We start from the raw sequence: 22,763 nt of genomic DNA on the forward strand, positions 1-22,763 counted from the left end.
TCATTCGAAGCATAAATTGCAATCAGGAGTGTTTTCATATTATTGTCCATTATTTCCACCATTAGTATTCTTCCATCATCATCAGTATAGATCAATTTTGCTGGGGTGGTCTCTTTAATATATAAAACCACTCCTCTTTTCTTACATTGTGTCAAGGAAGTAAATATTTTCCCTAATTTTGGCTGTACCAATAATTGTTCATAGTTTTTTTTAATATGTACTTCTTGTAGACAAATTATATCAAATTTTAATTTCTCTAATTTATGAAAGGTTTTCCTTCTTTTAACGGCTGAGTTAAGTCCATTTATATTAATTGTAATCAATTTTTTCTCTTCCATGGTTATATTTTATAGTTAGGTTTAGCAGCTCTCGTAGATCTTAGTTCACGTTGTTCTTTGGCTTCCACCTTTCCACCTACTGCACCTTCTTCTTTTTCAGTTGCCATTTGGCAGTCCTCTTGGAATTCAATTAGTGAGATCTCTTTTTCTGCCTCTTCCTCTTTCCTTCCAAAAAATTCTGTATAAAATAATTCTGCTTTCTCAATTGAGTCAATTCTATGTCTCTGTTCTTGCCATGTGAACATTAAACCTTCTGGAATCAGCCATCTATAATTCACCTCTTTTTTAAGTAGCATTTTAGTCAGGAATCGGTATTCTCTTCTCATCTCTCTCACTCTTCTGGGTATTTATTTCAAGACCACAATCTCCTTGTCTTTGTATTTCAATGTTTTCTCTTTTGCCACTTGCAATATTTGTGTTTTAATGGCTTTCTTTGTAAATCTAATGTGAACTTCTCTTGGTAAGCTATTTCTCATCGCATATCTTGTGAAAACTCGATAAACCTCATCTATTCCATCCATCATCTTCTCTTGAGTTATTTCAAAAGCTTCAGCCAGTATTTCTATCATTATCTCAGCTAGGTTTTGTCCTTTTTCTTCCTCTACGTTTTGGAATCTAAGATAGAATTCTGATCTATCCATCTCCCATCTCAACATACCACTTTTATCTTGTTCAACCACCGTTAATCTATTATCAATATCTCCAATCTTCTTATCTCTTTGTTTATCTTCTTCTTCAATTTTTTGGAATCTCTCATCATACTTCAACATCATTTGTTGGATGTTCTCCACTTTTTCATCCATTTTCCCTGTTCTTTGTTCAATGTTCTCTGTTCTTTGTTCAATGTTCTCTGTTCTTTGTTCAATGTTCTCTATTCTCTTTTCAATATTCTCTGATCTTGCTTGAATATTTTGAATTCCTTGCATAATCATCTGCAGAGTCACTTTTTCTTGTTCTTTTTCTTGCTTTAACATTGTCTGTATTGAACGTTGTCCTCCAGATGATGGAGAGGAAGAAGTAGAAGTTGAAGAACCAGGAGCTGTAAATTTCCTACTCATTTTAAGCAATTCAAAATCTTCAGGTTCTTCTAAATCTTAATCCAATTATGAAGTAACCAATTATAGTTCAAAATAAAAATAGTAGAAAAAAGAAGCCCAATAATAATAATAAAAAAAAGAAAAAAAGGGAGGACAAAATTTCTTCAGGTTGTGTACCTTTCTTCAGGTTGTATACCTTAATCCAATCAATAGTTCGATGAAGAAAAAGACTTAAGGGGAAAAAAAGAAAAAAAAGGAAAAGAAAAAATTATTCAGGTTCTTCAACACCTTAATCCAATTGAAAGGTCTCAAATAGAAAAAAGTGCATAAGAATAAACCAGAAAGGTAGATGAAAAAACAAAAATACCAGGAAAGGGGGAAAAAAAAAGGCTTTAAGGCTTTCCCTTTAAAATAAAAAGCAAACGTAGAGATTGGACTTCCAAAGAAAAAAAGAAAAACAAAGACAAGCTCCAACAAAGCCAAAAACCCACGTAGTTATTACAAAAAAAAAAAAAAAAAGATAAAAAGAAATACAATAAAGCTGATGAGGAGGGATAGCACAACTTAGAAAAAGTAAAAAGGGCACACTGCACTTTGTTTAATTATCCAAGGCTCTTATTATAACTCTCTTCTCCAAAAACTTATCAACTTTCCTCCCCTACATTTCAACACCAGACTCCAGCTGTTGATAGAAACCCAGAAGACCACCTGCAATAATACTCTCCCATGCTCTTCCCTCTATCTTATCAAATAGCAATGTCCTTGAAAAAGAGTCTCAGTTCTTTCTTTCTCAGCTTTGTCTGGTCACAGGGAAATAGAATATTTTCAAGCCTCTAGTTGGAAGTGTTACAAAGTTTCTTTGCTCTCACTTTCCCCTCCTTTTCCGAGCAGGATATAATAAGAATTAATAAAAAAAGAAAAAGATATTTTAAAAAAATGAAATAACTAAAGGGAGCCTCTAGCCTAAAATATTACAAAATCAAAAAGGAGAAGAAAAAAATAGATATAAACGAAAAAAACAGTCCAGTTTCAAAATACAAGATCATATATAGAAAATCCAGCAATGAGGGGGAAAAAAACATTACTTTGACATTCCTGTTTAAAATAGCCACTTAATCACTTCTGTCAAAACTTTTACAGATTCTTTCTTTTCCTTAGGGTGTCCTTTCAGATCTTAGAATTAAAAAAAAGTTCTCACCAAACCGGCACACTCTCTCTTTCTGTTCTCTTCCGTTTCGGAGCTGTCCCAACTTCAGCAGCTTTAATGGCTGCCTCTTTGCCGCTGGCAAGAAGAGCTTCTCCTGGATCTACCAGGAACTTTGTGGTATCCCTGGGATCGACAGGATGCGCTCTTCACTTTCACCGTCTCTTCAGGACGGTTTAAATCTGATAGGACCGTCCAGGAGCAAAAATATCGGCAGTGATCTCAGACCTCCAAGATCGCATGTTGTATCGTCGCGACGCCAGCTCCACCCCAAGGATGTGACTCATTCTTAACCAAACATTAAAAAATGGGTTGAAAACATTAATAAAGAGGAAACAAGTAAAATATAGAACATGCCTTATAATAAAGGAAATAATATTGCTTCTACAAATAAGTCTTGTATCCAGAAACCCATGGACTTTTTTTTAAAGTGATCACAATCACATATTTATTTATTTATTTTATTTATTTATTTGATTTGCCAATTGTTTACAAGATAATAAGTATAAGTGTATACATAGTTGTGAATACATGAAATGGGTACATATAAGAAAAATAAAAGAAGAATAAGAGAAACAATAGGACAGGGACGGTAGGCACGTTGGTGCGCTTATGCACGCCCCCTACATAGAACAAGAGTGACCCAAAGGATATAATATTTGCATTTTGAAAAGGCTTGGACTGGATCAGAGAAGCTCATGGAGGATTAAACTACTAATAGATACTAATATTAAGGACTATTTGCTATCGCCAATCTTATAGGCAGCATGTCTTAAATATTGGCCGTTGAAAGTAACTGAAAGAGAGCTACTGATCTCCTGTTCAATTTTGGGGGGCTTCCCAAATTCATCCAATTGATCACTATGTGGCATAAAATGTTGATCTATATACATTAAGGCTTTTATTATTTTACCTTTTATAGAGAAAGACAACTTCTAGAATAGAAGAGCATTGTCAGTTTCCAAATTGTCTGCTAACTTCTCAACCAATGGCAAGATACCAACTTTTATAAAACTCTTTGTGGAATACTCTGCCATCTGGACAATATACCACATCTAACAATGAGACAGAGTCCACCTTGCCTTATTTCTACAATTTTATATTTGAGTTTAGTTCACCCATGACTGTGTCTGCTAACATTGGCCTATTGTTCCTGTTAACTATCCTAGCCTACTTTATGTCACCTTCCCCTGATCCACCTGCATATGGTTGCATTTTGTCAACCCCAAGCTATATGGTAGTTTTTGATGGATAGCCCCAATAGATGCAGAATTGTATACTTTACTTATCTCAAAATCTTCTCACTTGAATTCTACCTATTTTGCCCATCTGAAGTATATTCATGTACTTTCCAATTAATTCAATTAAGCTTCTGTCCAATTATTTTAATTTTACAAAGAAAAGGAAACAGAAAGACATAAGAAAAACAAATGTATCTTCCAAAGCAAAGAGACTAAGAACATAACATGAAATACTATTTCAAAATCAATCGGATAAATAGTCTAGCCTCCTAGAATCTCTTTCCTGAAGGAAAGAGGAAATGTGACCGACCTCGGAAAATTTGGCGCCAAACACTTAAAAAAGATCTTAAGATTATCTTCAATATCTTCATTAATGACTTAGATGAGGGAATAGAAGGGGAACTTACCACATTTGCAGATGATACTAAGTTGGCAGGAATAGCTAACATCCAAGAAGTTAGGCTCAAGATCCAGATGGATCTTGACAGACTAGAACACTGGGCCATATCTAACAAAATGAAATCAATGTAGAGAAAAGTAAAGTCCTACACTTAGGCAAGAAAAACCAAAAGTACACATATAGACTGGGCTCAATAGCACTGACTGTGAGAGGGATTTTGAAATCTTAGTGGACAACCAGCTAAATATGAGCCAGTCGTGTGCAGCAGCCACCAAAAAAGCTACTGCAATCCTAAATTGCATTAACAGAGGGATACAATTGAGATCAAGCGAGGTACTAATAGCAGTCTATAAAGCCTTAGTAAGACCACACCTAGCATACTGCATCCAGTTTTGGTCATCACAGTATAAAAAAGACGTTGAGACTCTAGAAAAAGTACAGAGAAGAGCAACCAGTATGATTAGGGGACTGGAAACTGAGGCATATGAGGCTAGTCTAGTGAAGAGAAGGACCAGGGGAGACATGATAGCAATCTTCCAATATTTGAGGGGCTGCCACAGAGAGGAGGGGGTCAAGCTATTTTCTAATGTGCCTGTAGGCCAGACAAGGAATAATGGATGGAAACTGAACAAGGAAAGAATTAACCTGGAAATAAGGAGAAACTTTCTGACAGTGAGAACAATCAACCAATGGAACAGCTTGCCCACGGAAGTTGTGGGAGCGTCATCACTTGAGACTTTCAAGAAGAGATTGGACTGCGAGAGAGATTGGAAGAGAAATGGTGTAGGGTCTCCCGCTTGGGCGGGGGATTGGAGTAGATGACCTACAGGTCCTTTCCAACTCTGATTAAGTGTTATCTGTTAATGTCCCTTGGGACAATGTTGAAGATGCCACAAGTGATCAGAACCACTGGAAAATACTTGCTGCCCAATGTGCTCTGCATAGGACCTGATAATGACAATGAAGGTAAGTCTCTAAATCTATATGGACCCTTAAATATGGATCAAAGACATGTAAAGATGGAAAAACTTTGTGGTTCAAATAATCCATCCATTATTTTCCTTTTTTGTGTGCCTTCAGGTGAGTGTTGATTCCTAGGGACTGCCTGGAGAAGTCCCGGCAGGGGTGTTTTGGGAAGGTTTTTCTAAAGTGGTTTGTCACTGAGAGAAAGTGATTGGCCCACCCAGCTAGCTTTGTGCCTATGGTAGAGTAGAACTCAAGTCTAGTCTGATGCCTTAACCGTTACCTTACTACTCTGGATCTCTAACTCACTCTATAATAGGCACACACTTTTGTGCAACACTGACATTTACTGCACAGGAGCTCCTTCGAAGATATATCCCCTGAGGCTTTGTTTTGCTGTTACTATTATTTACAAGAGAGTTCGAGGGAGGAAAAGATCTCTGCAGTGCAGACCGGCCTCTTTCTGAAAACTGAACTAGGGTAACCTTAAAGAAGATAAACTCCAGGGACAGCGCACAAGTAATGCAAAGTAAGGCCAGCAGCAGTTTACTCCTTTGCCGTCCCTCTGGGATCGGTCTCAAGGCGGCCACGTTGCTATTCAAGCGGAGAGGCAGAAGAGGCGCAACCAGCTACTCTCCCAAGTGCAACCCACCGCCGCTTCCAAGCGTTCCGCCTTTCACTCTCGGGCGGGACAGCCGCGTCCAGCTCTCCAAACAACAGGCAGCTGGAGGCCGGCCCGTCCCCCTTTCTCCCCTCCGCTGAGTCTCTGAGCCGCCCAGGGGCGGTCCTCTCCAAGCCGGCCTGGCTCTCCCCGCCTCTTCCGCCGGTGAACCACGGCGAAGCCGACCGGGCGCTGCCAGCTGTAGGCAGCGGCAATTGATCTCCTTGCCTCAGCGGGATGGAGCAGAGGCTGGCCGAGTTCCGGGCGAATCGCCGCGCTTCTAGCTCCCCGATTCGCGTTGCGCCGGCTTCGGAAAAACCTGCCTCCACCGAGACCGGGGACCGGGCCTCAGCCCAGGCTCCGACGGAGGTCGGTGTGTTTCTCCGTCCCGAGAACGGTGGTTGCCAACTTTCCCTTTGCTGTTTTTTTCTCCCAGTCCCGCAGATTTGAGCAACGGAGCCAGGCGCATTTGGCAGCTGCTTCCGTGCCACGGAGCTAGTCCTACGATTGCACCTTTTCTGCCTACCTGAAGGAGCGATGTTGCATATAATGCTAGGCTAGAACTTTGTTCCTGGAGGGAATCCAATAATACAGTGCCCTGACTTGTCTAATCCCCCCCCAATACCTTAGTTCTGCCTTCAAAGTCTTCCCCTGCTTGGTGACAGGCAGTGGTGGGACTCAATTTTTTTACTACCGGTTCTGTGGGCGTGCCTTGGTGGGTGTGGCAGGGGAAGGATACTGCAAAATCCCCATTCCTTTCCCACCCCACTAACCTGCTTTCCAGCTCTGTTCGCCCATCAGCCGGGACTTGGAAGGCAGAGAATAGATGGGGTGGGGCCAATCAGAGGTGGTATTTGCCAGTTCTTTGAACTATTCAAAATTTCCACTACCAGTTCTCCAGAACTGGTCAGAACCTGCTGAATACCAGCTCTGGTGACAGGTACTTGATAATTGGCAGATAGACGATAGTACACATTTTTTGCTGGGCCATTTTTTCCAGTTTCCAGTCATCTTTGATTTCCTGGAGGAAATCTTCAGAACTAACCAGGTCTAACCTTGCTTATTTTTTCAGGATCAGTAGAGGTCAACCAGATACTGCCACCTTTGAACTGTTGCTCTGTGGATTTCTCCAATACCAGTAAAAATGTTGGTGATTGTCCCCGCAAAAGCTCTAGTTGGAAATTGCTAGGTCAGAGGTCATGAAAACTTGCAATTTTTAATTCTTCAGCATATGCACATGTACTTGTTTTTCTTGCAAAGGGGCTTCTGCTAATTCTACATTTCATCCAGAGATACAAGAAGAGTTTGATGCTCTTCTTCCCTTTTGCATTTTTGTTGGGACTACATCTACAGTGCACTGTCTCTATGATGGTGGTTAGGCTTGTTTGCTAATAATTTGCCTGTGGCCTAGCAGCTTGGCCAGATGTGAATCTTTTTGGTGCAGCGATGTTTCATTCATTATATTAGCTATTAAATGTATGTCGTTATAGTAAGAAAGAGAGAGGCATTGAGACCATGTATACTTGCAAGAACAGCTAGGTTGCATACTGTAATTCCTTGGGATTTCTGGCACTGAATACAGGTAATTCTTATCAGCTGCAGGCTATAGTTCCTGCATGTTTTTTTTAAGGGAAACTGATCTAATACCTGCTATGAGGCCTTCTGCCCAGACAGCTTACATCAGGGGTGTCAAACTCACGGTGTCACAGCATTGTCATGTGACGTATTGGGACTTTTTTCCCCTTCACTAAACCGGGCATGGATGTGGCCAGCACGTGACACATCCGGCCCGTGGACTGAGAGTTTGACAGCCCTTTCTTTGTTTTTGAGAAATAAGTTTCCCATAGTAATAATAATGCATTCCTAACCTAGTGTCTTTGGAAATAGCTATGTATTTTGTTTTTTTCCACACCATAAAAAGCATGGCAACCTAGTTCAAGATCATGTCCCTCCAAGGTCAGTAGTCTTTTGTTCCTAAATTCAATCCATTCTTTTACCCAAGTAAATGTTGAAGCCTCATAGTACAATTCCCAATCTGGTAGCCCAAAACCAGCTGTGTTTTTAGAATCTTGCAACATTTTCAAGTTTATCCTTGCTTTTTTCCCTTGCCAAATATATTTTAATATTGTTTTATTTAATTCTTCAAAATATTTTTCTCCACTTTTATTGGTATTGTTTGAAATAAATATAGTAATCTTGGAAAGATATCCATTTTTATGGTGGCTACTCTTCCCATCAATGATAGTTGTAGATTTTTCCACTTCTCCAAATCCATTTTAATTTGTTGCACCAATTTATAATAATTATCTTCCTTAATCATTACACATCTTGCCATTAGTTGGATTCTTAAATATTTAACTTTCTTGGCCATCTGTATACCTATTTTCCTTGTTAGTTCTTTTTTCTGTATATTTGTAACATTTTTAAGTATTATTTTGTTTTTTTCTTTATTTTCAGTCCTACAACTTCACCATATTCTATTTTCCTAATTAGTTAAGTCCATTTTCTTGTGGGTCTTCCAAGATAAAGACCAAATCATCTGCAAATGCCTGTAGTTTATATTGTTCTTTTTTTTATTTCCATACCTTTTATTTCTATATCTTGCCTAATATTTCTATTTAGCATTTCCAACGTCAATATGAATAGTAAAGGAGATAGTGGGCATCCTTGTCTTGTGCCTTTTTTATATTAAAATTATCTGTCGTATCTCCCATTTACCATCACCTTTGCCGTTTGTTTATGGTATATTGCCTTTATCATGTTCATAAATCTCTCACCAAAGTCCATAGATTTTAATTGTAACAACATAAATTGCCGATTTACGTTACCAAATGCTTTCTGCGCATCTAAGAAGATCAACGTCCTTTGTATTATGAGGTGTGCTCATAATGTTCCAATGTATTTAGAATCATTCTCATATTGTTTTTAATCTGTCTCTTAGGCAAGAAGCCATTTTGATCTAAATGTATAAATTCATTTAGAAACATTTTTAGTCTCCCTGCCATTATTGAAGCATATATTTTATAGTCAGTGTTAAGTAAAGATATGGGCCTATAGTATTTTATCTACATTAAATCTGAGTGTTCTCTTGGAATCAACGTAATACTTGCTTCAATGCACGAATTTGATACCTTCACATCAATCAATACTTCATTATAGACTTCCAACATTGATGGGCCTAAAGTATCTTGTAAACATTTTAAAGTTCAGCTGGCAGCCCATCTGGTTCTGGCGTTTTATTATTCTTTTGTCTCTTGATCACTTCTGACAATTCCATCATTGATATTCATTCATTTAACATAGCTTTTTCTTTTTCTTATACTTTAGGTAGTTCTGCTTTTTCCAAATATTCTTTGATTTACTCTTCTGAAACTTTTTCTTGCTCATACAGCTTTTCATAATAAACTGGAATTATTATTTTTTAATCCTCATTTTGGTAGCATAAAGTTCCTTTCTCATCTACCAGCCTATGTATCAATTTCTTCTCTTTCTCTGTTTTCAATTTATATGCCAACCATCTTCCTGACTTATCTGTGTTTTCAAAAAAGTTCTATTTAGCGTTTTTGATTTTTTGTGCCAATTCTTTATCTAAATAGATTTATTTTATGTTTTATTAAGTCCATTTGGTTTTTTTAGAATCTTCTTGTTTGGTTCTTTCTGTAATTCTAATTCCAGTCTCCTCTGTTCTTCTGCTAACATCTTTTGATTTTGTTTCTTTTTCAGCCCTGTCTTAGATGATCTGGTTTTATATAGTTTTTATAGATATTAGGATCCAAAGCAAGCCACACTATTATGCAAAAAATGACATGTGTTTAAAATGGTATCATGCATCATGCTGTCAGTCTGCAGGTGATAACTTCTTGGAAAGCAAGCTAGTAAAAATTTTAATCAAAAGTTGTGAAAGGCTTATAGGCACTGATAGTCTACTACATAATATTGTGGCTGAAAGGATGCTGAATAGTTAGAAATAAAAATTTAGCCTTGTACTTGATTAGGTAACCGTTGTTTGACAAAAGAGCTCATGGCCATTTAAATAATCCATGGTTATTGAACAGGCATGTAAGAATCAGATCTAAGGTTTGTTGTTTTCATTATACTATAATGATAATACAATATATTTCCTTATAATGAAATGTTATTACCGTATTTATCAGCGTATAACACGCACTTTTTCCCCCCTGAAAATAGGGGGCAAATGATGTATGCGTGTTATACGCCGATATAATGTTAAGAAGCCTTCGGTGAATGCTGCTGGGATGGGGATCAAGGACACAAATGAAAGAAGGGAGGGAGGAAGCAACCGAAGCCTGTCCTTCTCTCTGGGTCAGCTCTGTCAGTCGCTCTCTCGCTCCTCCACCAGCACAGGAAGAAACTGCTTCAAAGAAGCGGGGGCTTCCTGAAGCGCCCGTTTCTCCCCCACCCCACCCGCCCGCCCGCCCGCCCGCAGTGCTCGTTCTGCCTGCCTGCCTGCCTTCGTTAATGGTTGAATCGGAACAGCTTCGGCTGAGTAAAAGAGGCGAATAGTTATTATTCTCAGCCGAAGCTGCTCCCAAACAACCAGAAACTAAGGCAGGCAGGCAGGCAGGCAGAATGGGACACTGTGGATTGAAGCGCGCGGGGTGGGAGTGGGGGTGAAACGGGCGCTTCCTGAAATTCCCTCTTAAAATGAAGATGCGTGTTATACGCCTGTGCGTGTTATCGCCGATAAATACGGTAATTAATGGTAGTACTATATATTTCTAATGAAATGTTACTAATGAAAATGGCATTTCTTGGTAATCTAGCTAAGCTCGAGTACTTCCTGTAAAACGAGGCTGAATTTAATATTTATTCTGCCATGGAAGAAAAAGTTTTAATCTCAGAGTTGTAGGAGAAAGTAGTAATTCAATTTAACACTGTAGCCATGGTGCAGTTTTAAGAAGTTCTCAGGATTTTTTTTTATAAGTGCTGTTTCAGAAAAATGAACGTGACTATTTTCCAGTAGCATGCACTCACTTGTATGGAATAAATAAATATTAGGAGGGCCTACTTTTGTTTAATTCCATGCATTGACCTTGTTCCTCCAACATATTAAAATTGCGTCAGTGAAGTGATCAGTGTATCATGGGAACACCAAAAAGGGGTCAGTTAGCCCAGCTCCTGGGGTTAAAAGTGGAACCAGTTTGGCATAGGGTAGAATTAAAATCCACCCACGCAACTATGCTATGAGAACACCAAAGCCCTTATTTTGTTTATTTTTTTCAAGAAAAGAAAAATCCAAGCCATCCCTTTACAGAATTCATTGCAAAGGCCTAACAGCACAGAATATACCTATCAAACTTGAATGACAGTAGCCAACCAACCAACAACTGTGGATAGCAATGGAACAAAAACTTACTAGTACTTTTCCAGTGATAGGGCTTGTGGGAATTCTTGGAGAAAATGAAAAGGATTCTGTACGCCCCCAAATACAGGTTGGGGTGATTTTATTTGGAGAATGCAGTCCTGAAAGTAACCACGGAGGGCTTTATAGGTTGAAGCCAGCATTTTAAGTAGTACTCCACAGGCTTATTGGTAGCCAGTGCAGGGCCTGTGTAGAATAATATAATGTGCTTCCAATGCTGGGTGTTAGTGAACACAGCTAAAGTTCATTGCTAAGTAATAGCTATCAATGAGCAAGAAATGATGTTAGGTGTGTTTAAGGCTGGTAACTTGGTTTATACCTAAAAATATTATATAAAGAACTGAATGGCTTGATGGGCAGTAAAGATCAGTAGTTGTTTGCTCATCTGGTAGCTGATGATGGCATATGGAAGACTTGCATCTTGGAAGATCTAGCAAAACAACTTTAGAATATAAAATTGAGTGACCAGTAGAAAAACAATATTATGAAATGGCTTGATTGTATAGAAACAGAAGTAAGGTCCATTGGAAAACAATTATTTGAAGGAAGAATGAAAGAATTAAAAGCAAGGGCAAAAACTGAGAAAGTTGCAGGTATGTTTTTATTATGCTTTTCTGTAAGGTCACGACAATCCAAATGTACAATCCTGTTATTTTTATTTTATTTCCTAGGAATCTGGTAAAAGATCAGAAAACATTGAAGCCCAAATCACTGCATCTCCTCTGCCGTGGTGGATCCATTATGTACTAAAGAATGAACTCTTTCTCAAGTTTCTTCTCTGGTTGGTCCTACTTGGACTGTTTGTGGAACTGGAGTTTGGTTTGCCATATTTTGTCCTGTCTATGTTTTATTGGATCTATGTAGGAACTCGTGGTCCTAGGGAAAGGCAGCCTGGAGAAAAAAGTGCATATTCTGTATTTAATCCTGGCTGTGAGGCTATCCAAGGAACTCTCACAGCAGAACAGTTTGAGAGGGAATTACAGTACCGGCCTTTAATTGAGAGATAAATAGGACTAAAACTCACTATTGTATGCCTAACCTGCCCATGTAATTACAGAGAATAATTTGTCTGTTCAATTTATTGTGATATTTTTTTATTTTTAAAAAACACTGAAGATGCGAATTCTGTTTTTGTAGTGTTAAGAGAAAGGAGACTATGTAAAGACTTAGTCAAACATCCATTGTTAAACTTTTTGATCACCTGGATAGACAAATAAAATGAAGAAAAGCTTATCCAAATAGATGCTTGAATGTTTCTAATGAGAAGCAGGTTTGGAAATAATAGGATACCTAGAACTGTTAGGATATTGAAGAACCCAAAAATCGCAAAAATGTTGTCTGCTCCATTTTCTCACAAAGCAGAGTATTCAACACACTTTCTTTGACTTTGAATCCAGGCTAGTTCACAAATTATGAAATTATGAAACCCCATGATTTCAGTAGGTTTACTTCACATTTATATTAGTGTTTTGCATCTAATTATGGTATCTTTTGAAATAAGTAGGATGTAACAAGAATATTTTACCTTTTGACCTTTACAAACGAAACTGGTTTCTGATTTAATCTGAATGTTGGCTTTATTTGACAACAATAGAGCTTTTTTCTGCAATAGAGTAGCAGCTCTATATAGAAATTCTTCATTTGCATTTGTCTCATTGTTAGGATATTGTGTATAATTTTCATACATCCTAGATTAATATGGTAAGATTTTTTTGAAATTCAGCAAGTTTAACCAAGACCAAGTGTGTAGTACTGACATTTAATATTATCATTCCAATCAATATCTATACGTGACCAAACTTTTTTCTCTAAGGCTATTGAGATTTCCAATTATAAAGGCATTCTTTTTGAAAGTGGTAGGAGCATCCTTTTCATACAATAGCAATTTAAGCCTTAAATATATCAAATAAATGTGGATCCATTTATAGGTAGTCCTGTACCTACGACCCTTTGTTCATTGATCAAAGTTATGACAGTGCTGAATAAATTGGTCCTCAGAGTTCTAGCCATCCTAGCAACCACACGATCATGTGATCGTGATCTGGCACAACTGGCTGCTCAGTGCTCTATGAACTTGTGATTGCCATTTGCAAACTTCCCTGCTGGCTTCTTTACTAACCTCCTTGTTCTCTCCATCACCTAGTAGCAGACACTTACCTGCTTGCTGGCCTGGGACTTACATGTTCTTGCTGGCTTCCCCACTGATTGTGAGAAGCTGGCAGGAAATTGCCTCACATAAGGACCATGGTGATAAAATTTCCGGTCCCAATTACCATTGTCAAGAACTACCTCTAATTTGGATTTGTTTGTTTGTGCCTTTGAATCTGTCATGATTCCTGGTGACTATATGGACATGCAGTTTTCTTGGCAAGATTTCAGAAGTGGTTTTGCCATTTCTTTCTTTGTAGGTTGAGAGAATGTGAGTGGCCCAAGTCACCCAGTTGGTTTTTTTTAAACCCAAGGAAGGATTTGAACTCATGGTATCCGGGTTTTTAGTCTCGTGCCTTTAACTACTATAACATCTCTTAATTTAGATAAATACTTAGTAATAAAATACAACACCAGTTTTCTTTGTAGACTTGTAAATATAAATCTTGAGAAACAGATGAGTAGCCTTGCTGTTCAGTTCAAAATCCTAATTAGGCTAGAATTCTTTTCCCACAATGACCAATCATATGTTTAAGACAAATATAGCACCTTTCTTATATTTCTCCTACAACTCATACTGAGGGGCATATTGCCTTTAAGCTGCTATCTGCTTTGAGGTACAGGATCATACAATGGTAATACTAAAAAAAATCTGCACTAGTTACTAGTTGCTTACTAGTGTTAAGATTGACCAATAAAATCCTGAACAGTTTAAAGTTTGAAGAGAGATGCCTTCTGCATTGCCCTCACCCCCACCCCTGCCTGATATGCTGTGGCTGAGGTTGTGTTTGTCACCTTTTCTCACATTTCTGGACAGTCTATAGAAATATACTGTACATATTTGTCTAAACTCCTGAGAATAGGAATCAAACACAAACATATGCTTTGCCAGGGTTTTAATTGCCAGTTTAGTATTCTGTGTTAATTTATACATTTAAATTTTTCTGTTTTCAATTTTATTGGTTACTTTCAGTATTCACTGAGGCAGAATGGCAGGATAATAGTCCAGTCAAATCAAATACAGGTGGTGGCAGTGTAGCCATTTCACTATTTGTTCCAAATTTGTTCAGTCACCTCAGTTTATTCATTCACTCATCCCTTGTGTCACAAATTCTGTTGTTTGATTGTGTAGCGTGTGAAGTGTTTCCTTGTTTCCCAATCTCTCTTCCATTCTATGAATTGCACTGCGGACCTAAATTGTTTTTTCCTAGTTCCTTGGTCATTTGTATAGTTTTATTGCATTTATATAAGTTCCTTATTTTATCTTAGAAGCAGAATAATACTTCTTCTATTTGCTTGATAATTTAAAACCTATTTTGTCTCAGTTTACTCAGATTAAATGTTAAAGTACTTGATTGCTTTAAGAAATGACTGCTTTTGATTTCCTTTTCAGCCTTCTGAAAACAGAAGCCATTCTTTCATCCACATTAGAGCATATTTCTTATTTGAGTTCTTCAAAAATTCTTGGTAGCATAAATATGATTTCCTAATGCAAATTGTCAATTGGATCGAGAAATTAATCATTTTCTGAAGTCCATGATGACTGTATTGAGTATCCATAGCAACTTTCCACTTAGTGTATTAAATTGGATAGCACAGTACCTGCTTTTTTCTGTTCTGATGAGAACAAAATCAACAAAATCAGTCTGAAATAGCAGCTTTCTTTTGTCGAACAATAGCTCTTCAGAAAAACTACATTTTATTTCTGCTTGCTAAGCTCCTTTTTAAATATAAATCCAATGTTAAGAGGAAGAATAATCAGACCTGTTATCTATGGAAAGGTTTGCATGACATAATACAACCCTTAGGTTTATATTTCGGGTGGATTTACAGGTTTGATTTAGAATTCATTAATGTTATCGGATTTGAACATTTTGAGTTGAATATTCTATTTTTAACAAACCCCTCAAAATATTCTGCCATAATTTACTTATTTAATTTATAGCAATAAAAAATAAACAGAAAAAAAATTCTCGTAAAAGAGCATATGTAATTCTTTTCATTGGTATAACTGACATTTCAGGTCAAACTTTAGATAATGTCACCATATTAATGTTAAAAGCTTAAATAACCTATAAGTATCTCAAGATACTTCAGAAAATCTTAAGAAAAAATTACATTTGATGAAGCAAATGAGATGTAGCAGTATTCTATTGTTTGTAAACCAGAAAAATATCTATATGTCAGGGTTTGCTTATGGAAAGCCAGAGAATTAAATACTGCATACAAGTTGCTGCAGTAGTACTACAATTTAAATCACTGGATTGAGACCTGATTTACATAAATTTAAATGTAATCCTATGAAACAATTATTCAAATTCAGATGAATTGGATAAATATGGATCATCCACTTCTAATATTCAGTGACCAAAATTATAATCTGGCATTAAAATTGCAGGTTTTAGGATATTGTTTAATTTTCTTGTTGAATTACTAATGCTTCTAAATAATTACACTGGATTATATGTATTTCTCTTGAAACTACAGAAGAGGAATTATATTTTGTTAAAAACAAAGGAATAACAAAGCAAGATGACAGCTAAGTAGACTAAAATTACGTTTAATTTTAGAGAGGTGGGCCAGCTTGAAAAGCACAGGGAGCTTTGTTTAGCAGCATTTGTGAGTAATGGATACTAACTTCTGTTCTAATGAGTAACAAATAAATAAATAAGGGAAACAGAATTAAATAGGGCATGGCAGGAAGCATAATAGTATTGCTGATTACCTGGCTTCTGAAATTTTACTAAAACATGTAAAGTTAACCCTGCCAACTTCATAGCATAAAACTACTAATTCTAAATTTTTGGACCTTTATTCAAACCATTTACTTAACTCATTAACTGGATTTGAGGCTTGATGTGTTACACATTAATTTATTCATCTTTTTTTAAAAAAAGATTTTTATACGGCTTAGCTGAAAGCAGTCATATGGATAGCATGAAGTCTCAAGTACAAAGTCCCCCCTCCATCCCAAGGAAAAGAGACACAGACAGAACACGTTTGAATGGGACTAAGTTTTCAGAATATTTTATAAGTATTTTTTAAAATTTTAAAGTACATGCAATATTGAACACTTCCTAACATGAGTTAGAGCACTAATAGAAACAAGGCGTTCACTTTTTATTACTCCTTAATTTATCTGTTAATCCATCTGCAATACAAGCAAGTACTTAGTTCCATATCTCAGAAATTGCACTATTTGTATGTATAACTGTGAAATGCAACATTACTATCCGTATACCTTGAAACAGAGTCACAGTGAGTAAAGAGGTTGCTGGTGCTTTTAACTGTTCAATGCATATAATGACCACTCATACAATACAGTACAGATTCTGAAACAAAGACATCTCAGATACAGGTTGATGTATATATTCTCTTTCTTATACCCATCTATGCTAATCTGGTGAGGAATATTTTAAATAGATTGCTTGCAATCCCAAACATATATCTTATTTCCCAATATTTCTACAGCTTCCTAGGAAAAATAAAAGAAAACCTTGCCGCCATCAAACCCACCCACCCCCCATTCCCATAGCTAAATCAAATTCTTGGAAGAGTTGCTAGCCACATTATGCTGCTTTAGAGGTACTAGGCAACCTGTGATCCCCTTTTGGTCATCATTTCAAATATATTTTTATTTGTTTGTTTGTCAACCATGTATAAGATAGGTATAAGTATGAACAAACATGAACAAAGGAAGTAAATACAGATAAATGGGGACATTAAGACAAGGACCTACTGTCTTACTGGTGCGCTTACACACGCCCCCTTTACAGACCTCTTAGGAATGGGGTGAATTACTGAATCAGAGAAACAGATTAATACCAGCAGGCAAAAAAGAAGTGGAATGACTTCCAACTTCTTGTTGGCTTCCCCACTGATTTTCTGGGAAACTGGCAGGAAGTGTCAGAAAACCTTCCTTCCTTCCTAACATTCCTGTCAGTGGTGGGATTCAAATTTTTTTACTACCGGTTCTGTGGGCGTGGCTTGGTGGGCATGTCATGGCTTGGTGGGTGTGGCTTGGTAGGCGTGGCAGGGGAAAGGATACTGTTAGATCTCCATTCTGTCAGCTTTGGAAGCCATATTGAGATCAGATGTTCCTACGCTGCCACATCTCAGCCTGGGAACATGGGAGGGGGGAATATATTGGAGTATATCTAGTTAGACATAGTAACATTCTTTTTCTAATTCAAGGTCAGGTTGTATTGCGCATAACGGAGAAGAAGTCTTAAGCTGAGACGGATGGTGATTGGGGCATTTGATGTGATGATGGGTGCAGGGGACGGATTTTGTAGTTTTTACTTATTGTAAGGAAGCCCAGAACTTTCAGATTCTGGATTCCACAGTTGTGCCAGTTTACTATCCAAAATAAAAGGAACCTTCAAGAGATGTCTGTCTCGGAGTCATTGGGTGGAACGCTAACACATTCCTTCCCCGCTCCTGGGGGAAGGTTACCACCGGTTCTCCGAACTATTCAAAATTTCCACTACTGGTTCTCCGGAACTGGTCAGAACCTGCTGAATACCACCTCTGATTCCTGTGGCTTCCCTATTTACTTTGCTTCTGGGAAGCTTGCAGGGGGAAATTCAGTGGGGAATCCAGCAGGAAGTTGCAAGTCCAGGACCAGCAGGCAGGTTAGTGAATGCTGCTGGGTGGGGAGGTGCACAAGAGGTGCAGTGTAGGTCAGGGAGGGCAAAAAAGGTGTGGAAGGATTAGGAAGGATGCACAAGAGGTGCTGCACAAGTTGTGGAGGATGCACAGAATTGCAACATGGGTTGGGAATATGTGCGGGGTGATGATGAAAACAAATCACTGGGGCCTGATGGATTACATCCCAGAGTTTTAAAGGAGCTGGCAGATGTCATTTCAGAACCACTGCACCATATCTTTCAAAAATCCTGGAGCACCGGGGAACTACAGAGGACTGGAAAAGAACTGATGTGGTTCCCATCTTCAAAAAAGGAAAAAAATCAGACCCAGGAAACTATAGACCAATCAGCCTAACATCGATACCTGGGAAGATATTGGAAAAGATAATAAAAACCAGATCTGCCAACATCTAGAAACAAGTAAACATAACTAGCAGTCAGCACAGGTTTGTTAAGAACAGATCATGCCAAACCAATCTTATTTCATTCTTCAACACAGTGACTAAATTAGTAGACCAGCAAAATACTGTGGACATAATATATTTAGATTTCAGCAAGGCATTCGACAAAGTAGACCACAACCTACTTCTTAGTAAGCTAGAAAAAGGTGGAATAGATAGCACCACCACTAGATGGACTCGCAACTGGCTGGCAAACCGTACTCAACGAGTAGTCCTTAATGGGTCTAAGTCTACATGGAGGGAAGTAAGCAGTTGGGTGCCACAAGGTTCTGTCTTAGGCCCAGTACTCTTCAATATCTTCATTAACGACTTAGATGAGGGAATAGAAGGGGAACGTACCAAATTTGCAGATGATACTAAGCTGGCAAGAATAGCTAACACCCAAGAAGATAGGCTCAAGGTCCAGATGGATCTTGACAGACTAGAACACTGGGCCATATCTAACAAAATGAAATTCAATGTAGAGAAAAGTAACACTACACTTAGGCAAGAAAAACCAAAAGTACACATATAGACTGGGTGAAACCAGGCTCAATAGCAGTAACTGTGAGAGGGACCTTGGAGTCTTAGTGGACAACCAGCTAAATATGAGCCAGCAGTGTGCAGCAGCTGCCAAAAAAGCTAATGCAATCCTAAATTGTATTAACAGAGGGATACAATCAAGATCAAGGGAAGTACTAATACCACTCTATAAAGCCTTAGGAAGACCACACCTAGAGTACTGCATCCAGTTTTGCTCACCACATTATAAAAAAGATGTTGAGATTCTTGAAAAAGTACAGAGAAGAGCAACCAGGGTGATTAGGGGACTGGAGGCTAAAACATACAATGAATGGTCACAGGAACTGGGCTTGGCTAGTCTAGTGAAGAAAAGGATCAGGGGAGACATGATAACAGCCTTCCAATATTTGAGGGGCTGCCACAGGGAGGAAGGGGTCAAGCTATTTTCTAAAGCGCCTGTAGGCCAGACAAGGAATAATGGATGGAAACTGAACAAGGAGAGATTTAACCTGGAAATAAGGAGAAACTTTCTGACAGAACAATCAACCAATGGAACAGCTTGCCCTCGGAAGTTGTGGGAGCGCCATCACTTGAGACTTTCAAGAAAAGATTGGACTACCATTTGTCAGAAATTGTGGAGGGTCTCCCGCTTGGGCGGGGGGTTGGACTAGATTATCTACAAGGTCCCTTCCAACTCTGATTATCTGTTGATGCTGTGGTAGCTGTATCTAGGATGACCAGTCTTAAGTCTTATTCAGCATAGGTGTAATTTTGAATGGTTAAACAAAGACTGTAAATATCATTAAAAGAAACCTTTTTACGATCCTGTAATTCCTTAATTTGGGGAAGTTTTCTAATGGCACACAGTGTTTGCAGCAGATATTTTTTCTTCGCACTCTAGTAGATAAATATTTGCTGCTACCTAGGATTGAACTCTCAACCTTCCGAGTGGGAGCGAGAGTCTTCACCACTAGGCCACCATACCGCTCCCCTATAATGTCTCAAAGGTGCTTTTGCAAGAGGCATCTGGACTTTCTGGATGACTAAGAATCTCCATAGACATTGTGCTTGTCTATAAGTGTCACTGAAGAATATAAAATCCCTTTGTGAATTTTTTAAATCACTGTGACATAATAGTAAAGATGTTGAGCTAGTGTCAGCCCCAGATCAGGAAGATAGAGATTCATGTCCATCCTCAGTTTTAGAAGCTCACCAGGAGACATTAAGTCAATTTTGCCTCATCCCAACCTACCTCACAGGGTTACTGCTACTGAAATTGGAGAAGAAAATGATATACCCTTGAACTGATGGAAAAATATTTGAGGCACAAAATTAAAAAATAGTTTTACTCCACAAAAGTCTTAGAAAACTAATTTTCAACTATCAATGCATTTTAAAACTCACTTTAAATGATAAAATTAAAGTGTTTTGGAGATTCCCCTATTAATAAATATTTCTGAAAATATTAAGCTATTTTCCACATCTCTTTTGTAGTTTGAACTAATTAGGATCTTATATATCCATAGTATTAAAATCTGGTGTTTTAATTAGGAATTATATGACAGGACATTTTTCTGCATTTCTGCAATCTCCATTTTTCTAATAGTGCTATTATAGCCATTAAATCCCATAGCAATTTAACAGGATTCTTTAGGAGGAAACAAATAACTGAGTTCATTTACAGCACAATTTTACTTATGAGAAGGCATTACTTCAGTAGATTACTAATGAATACATAGAGAAGAGCTGCTTTATAATAATTAACTTCAGCTAATCATAAAACTTATTTAGGTAGTTATCTAGGACTGTCACAAGACAAATTACTTGCCTAGAACAGGATGAATGTTCAACGTAATATGACCAGCTTATCTTGGATGGTAAACCCAGACTACATTATATATCACAGCTTGTAGCTGACTTTATAGAAGCATTGTGACATTGTACCCCTTCTCTACAAACATAGTGACTTATAAGACTGAGTCAAGTCTTTCACCCCAAAGTCTCTTTCAAAATCTGTCAAAAATGCACAAATAATAGTTTTAAATAGCAATTATATCTACCCATAAATCTCTGACAATGAGTATAATGAAGTGAACTATACAAAGTATAATTGGAGAAAAATATGCAAATACAATTTTTAAGGTCCATGAATTATAAAAAGTCAGTGGCTAATCAGTTACATAAAGTATCCACCGATAACGGAAAATTACCCTTCAATTTCTGTTTACTTGGGAACAAACCTTAAAAATTCTTATCCTTGAACAGACAATTATAGGGCTGCATTGTAAATTTGAATCAATCACTGCTGCAGTGTTTGAAGTGATGACTTTCCAAAGTTTGGTAGAATCTACTGTTCCTGCTCCTAAAAGTGAGTCACAGCTCCATTCCTTTGAAGCCAAAGGAACTTTAGATTCTGCCTGACTTCATGTTTTGAAGGCAGATTTTCTGTGGTCAGTACAGTAGGCTATATTGGACACAATGGTTCCAATGACTTCATCTATTTGTAAGTACATAAATCATGAACAGGGACTCTAACAGAAGTTTAACATAGCTGCCACATGGGGAAAGTTTTTTATGTCTTGTATATAGCATTTGCAGAGAAGTGTTTTGCAATTAGAAATTACAGTTGTGCAATTGGACTAAAGTAACAACAAAGCATTGAAGGCAATAGTTCTTCCAACAGACATGGGGACACAAGAGTGAGGTGCTCCCAGCACAATGGCTATACTGAGTTGATGAAAGTGATTATGAGCTTTATGTATTCTATGATGGTTTTTTAGATGCTTTTTTCTTGTTCTTAAATTGCAATATTGTTCTTTTGTTTTATATTTGTTTTGTTTGTCATATATATATATGTGTGTGTGTGTATATATATATATGTTTTCTTAAGTTTTCGCGAGTACTTACATGTATGGTGTTCGGCTTGGTTGGGTATTTTCCCACGTCATTGTAGTTCTTTTAACTTCTGATGAAGCCTGATGATGGCAGATGAGATTCTGCTGAAACGTTGCTACAACTTTAAAAGAACTACAATGACGTGGGAAAATACCCAACCAAGCCAACACCATATCATACATACTATACATACATACATACATACATACATACATACATACATATATATATATATATATATATATATATATATATATATATATATATATATATATATATATTTTCTTAAGTTTTCGGGTACTTACATGTATGGTATATACCATACATATACATATACATACATACATATATATATCCAATAAATTATATATAGATTTGAAAACAATAACCTGTTCATACCCAATTATACAATGATTGAAACATGTATAATGATCTATTAACCTTTAAGAAATCCAGGATCAGATGACTACAAACATTACTATTGCCATATTCTGCTTTAATTCAATAACAGCTATTTTCTGACTTAAAAAAAAAATTAAAATAACATTGGCACAAAATAAATTCAGTTTTGAACTGTTTTTCAAATTAGCACCAGTACCCATCTTTTTATTCTGATGAATGTTTTAGGAAAGATTGACACCTTGAAATGGATTTACTAATAGCAGAATATGGAATTTATATAGTTTTAATTCATTCCAACTGAGGAGTTCACTTAATTACTAAGATTCTGAAGATTCATGAACGCCAGCCATCTCTTCAGTTGGATTGTGAGCTGACCAAAGTGCTGAAATTATAACTCCAAAATCAACTCACTCAAATTGTGTTTCCAGAAGACAGAAAAAATGCTCTGGTCACATATAATGTGCTGAATGTTTATGACCA

General features: G+C 37.3%; 1 protein-coding gene across 1 annotated transcript; it reads left to right on the top strand.

The window, feature by feature from the left end:
- Positions 1 to 5,998: 5,998 nt before the first annotated feature.
- On the top strand, positions 5,999 to 12,460 carry SAYSD1 (SAYSVFN motif domain containing 1). The gene is made up of 2 exons (XM_026681394.2): positions 5,999 to 6,213; positions 11,899 to 12,460. The coding sequence occupies exons 1-2, from the start codon at positions 6,082 to 6,084 to the stop codon at positions 12,232 to 12,234; spliced, it is 468 nt and encodes a 155-aa protein (XP_026537179.1). The 5' UTR covers positions 5,999 to 6,081; the 3' UTR covers positions 12,235 to 12,460.
- Positions 12,461 to 22,763: the final 10,303 nt, after the last annotated feature.

Source organism: Notechis scutatus, chromosome 1 (assembly GCF_049901735.1).
Source record: "Notechis scutatus isolate UNSWTSFEM ecotype Mainland chromosome 1, rNotScu1.2, whole genome shotgun sequence".
Taxonomy (NCBI): Eukaryota; Metazoa; Chordata; class Lepidosauria; order Squamata; family Elapidae; genus Notechis; species Notechis scutatus.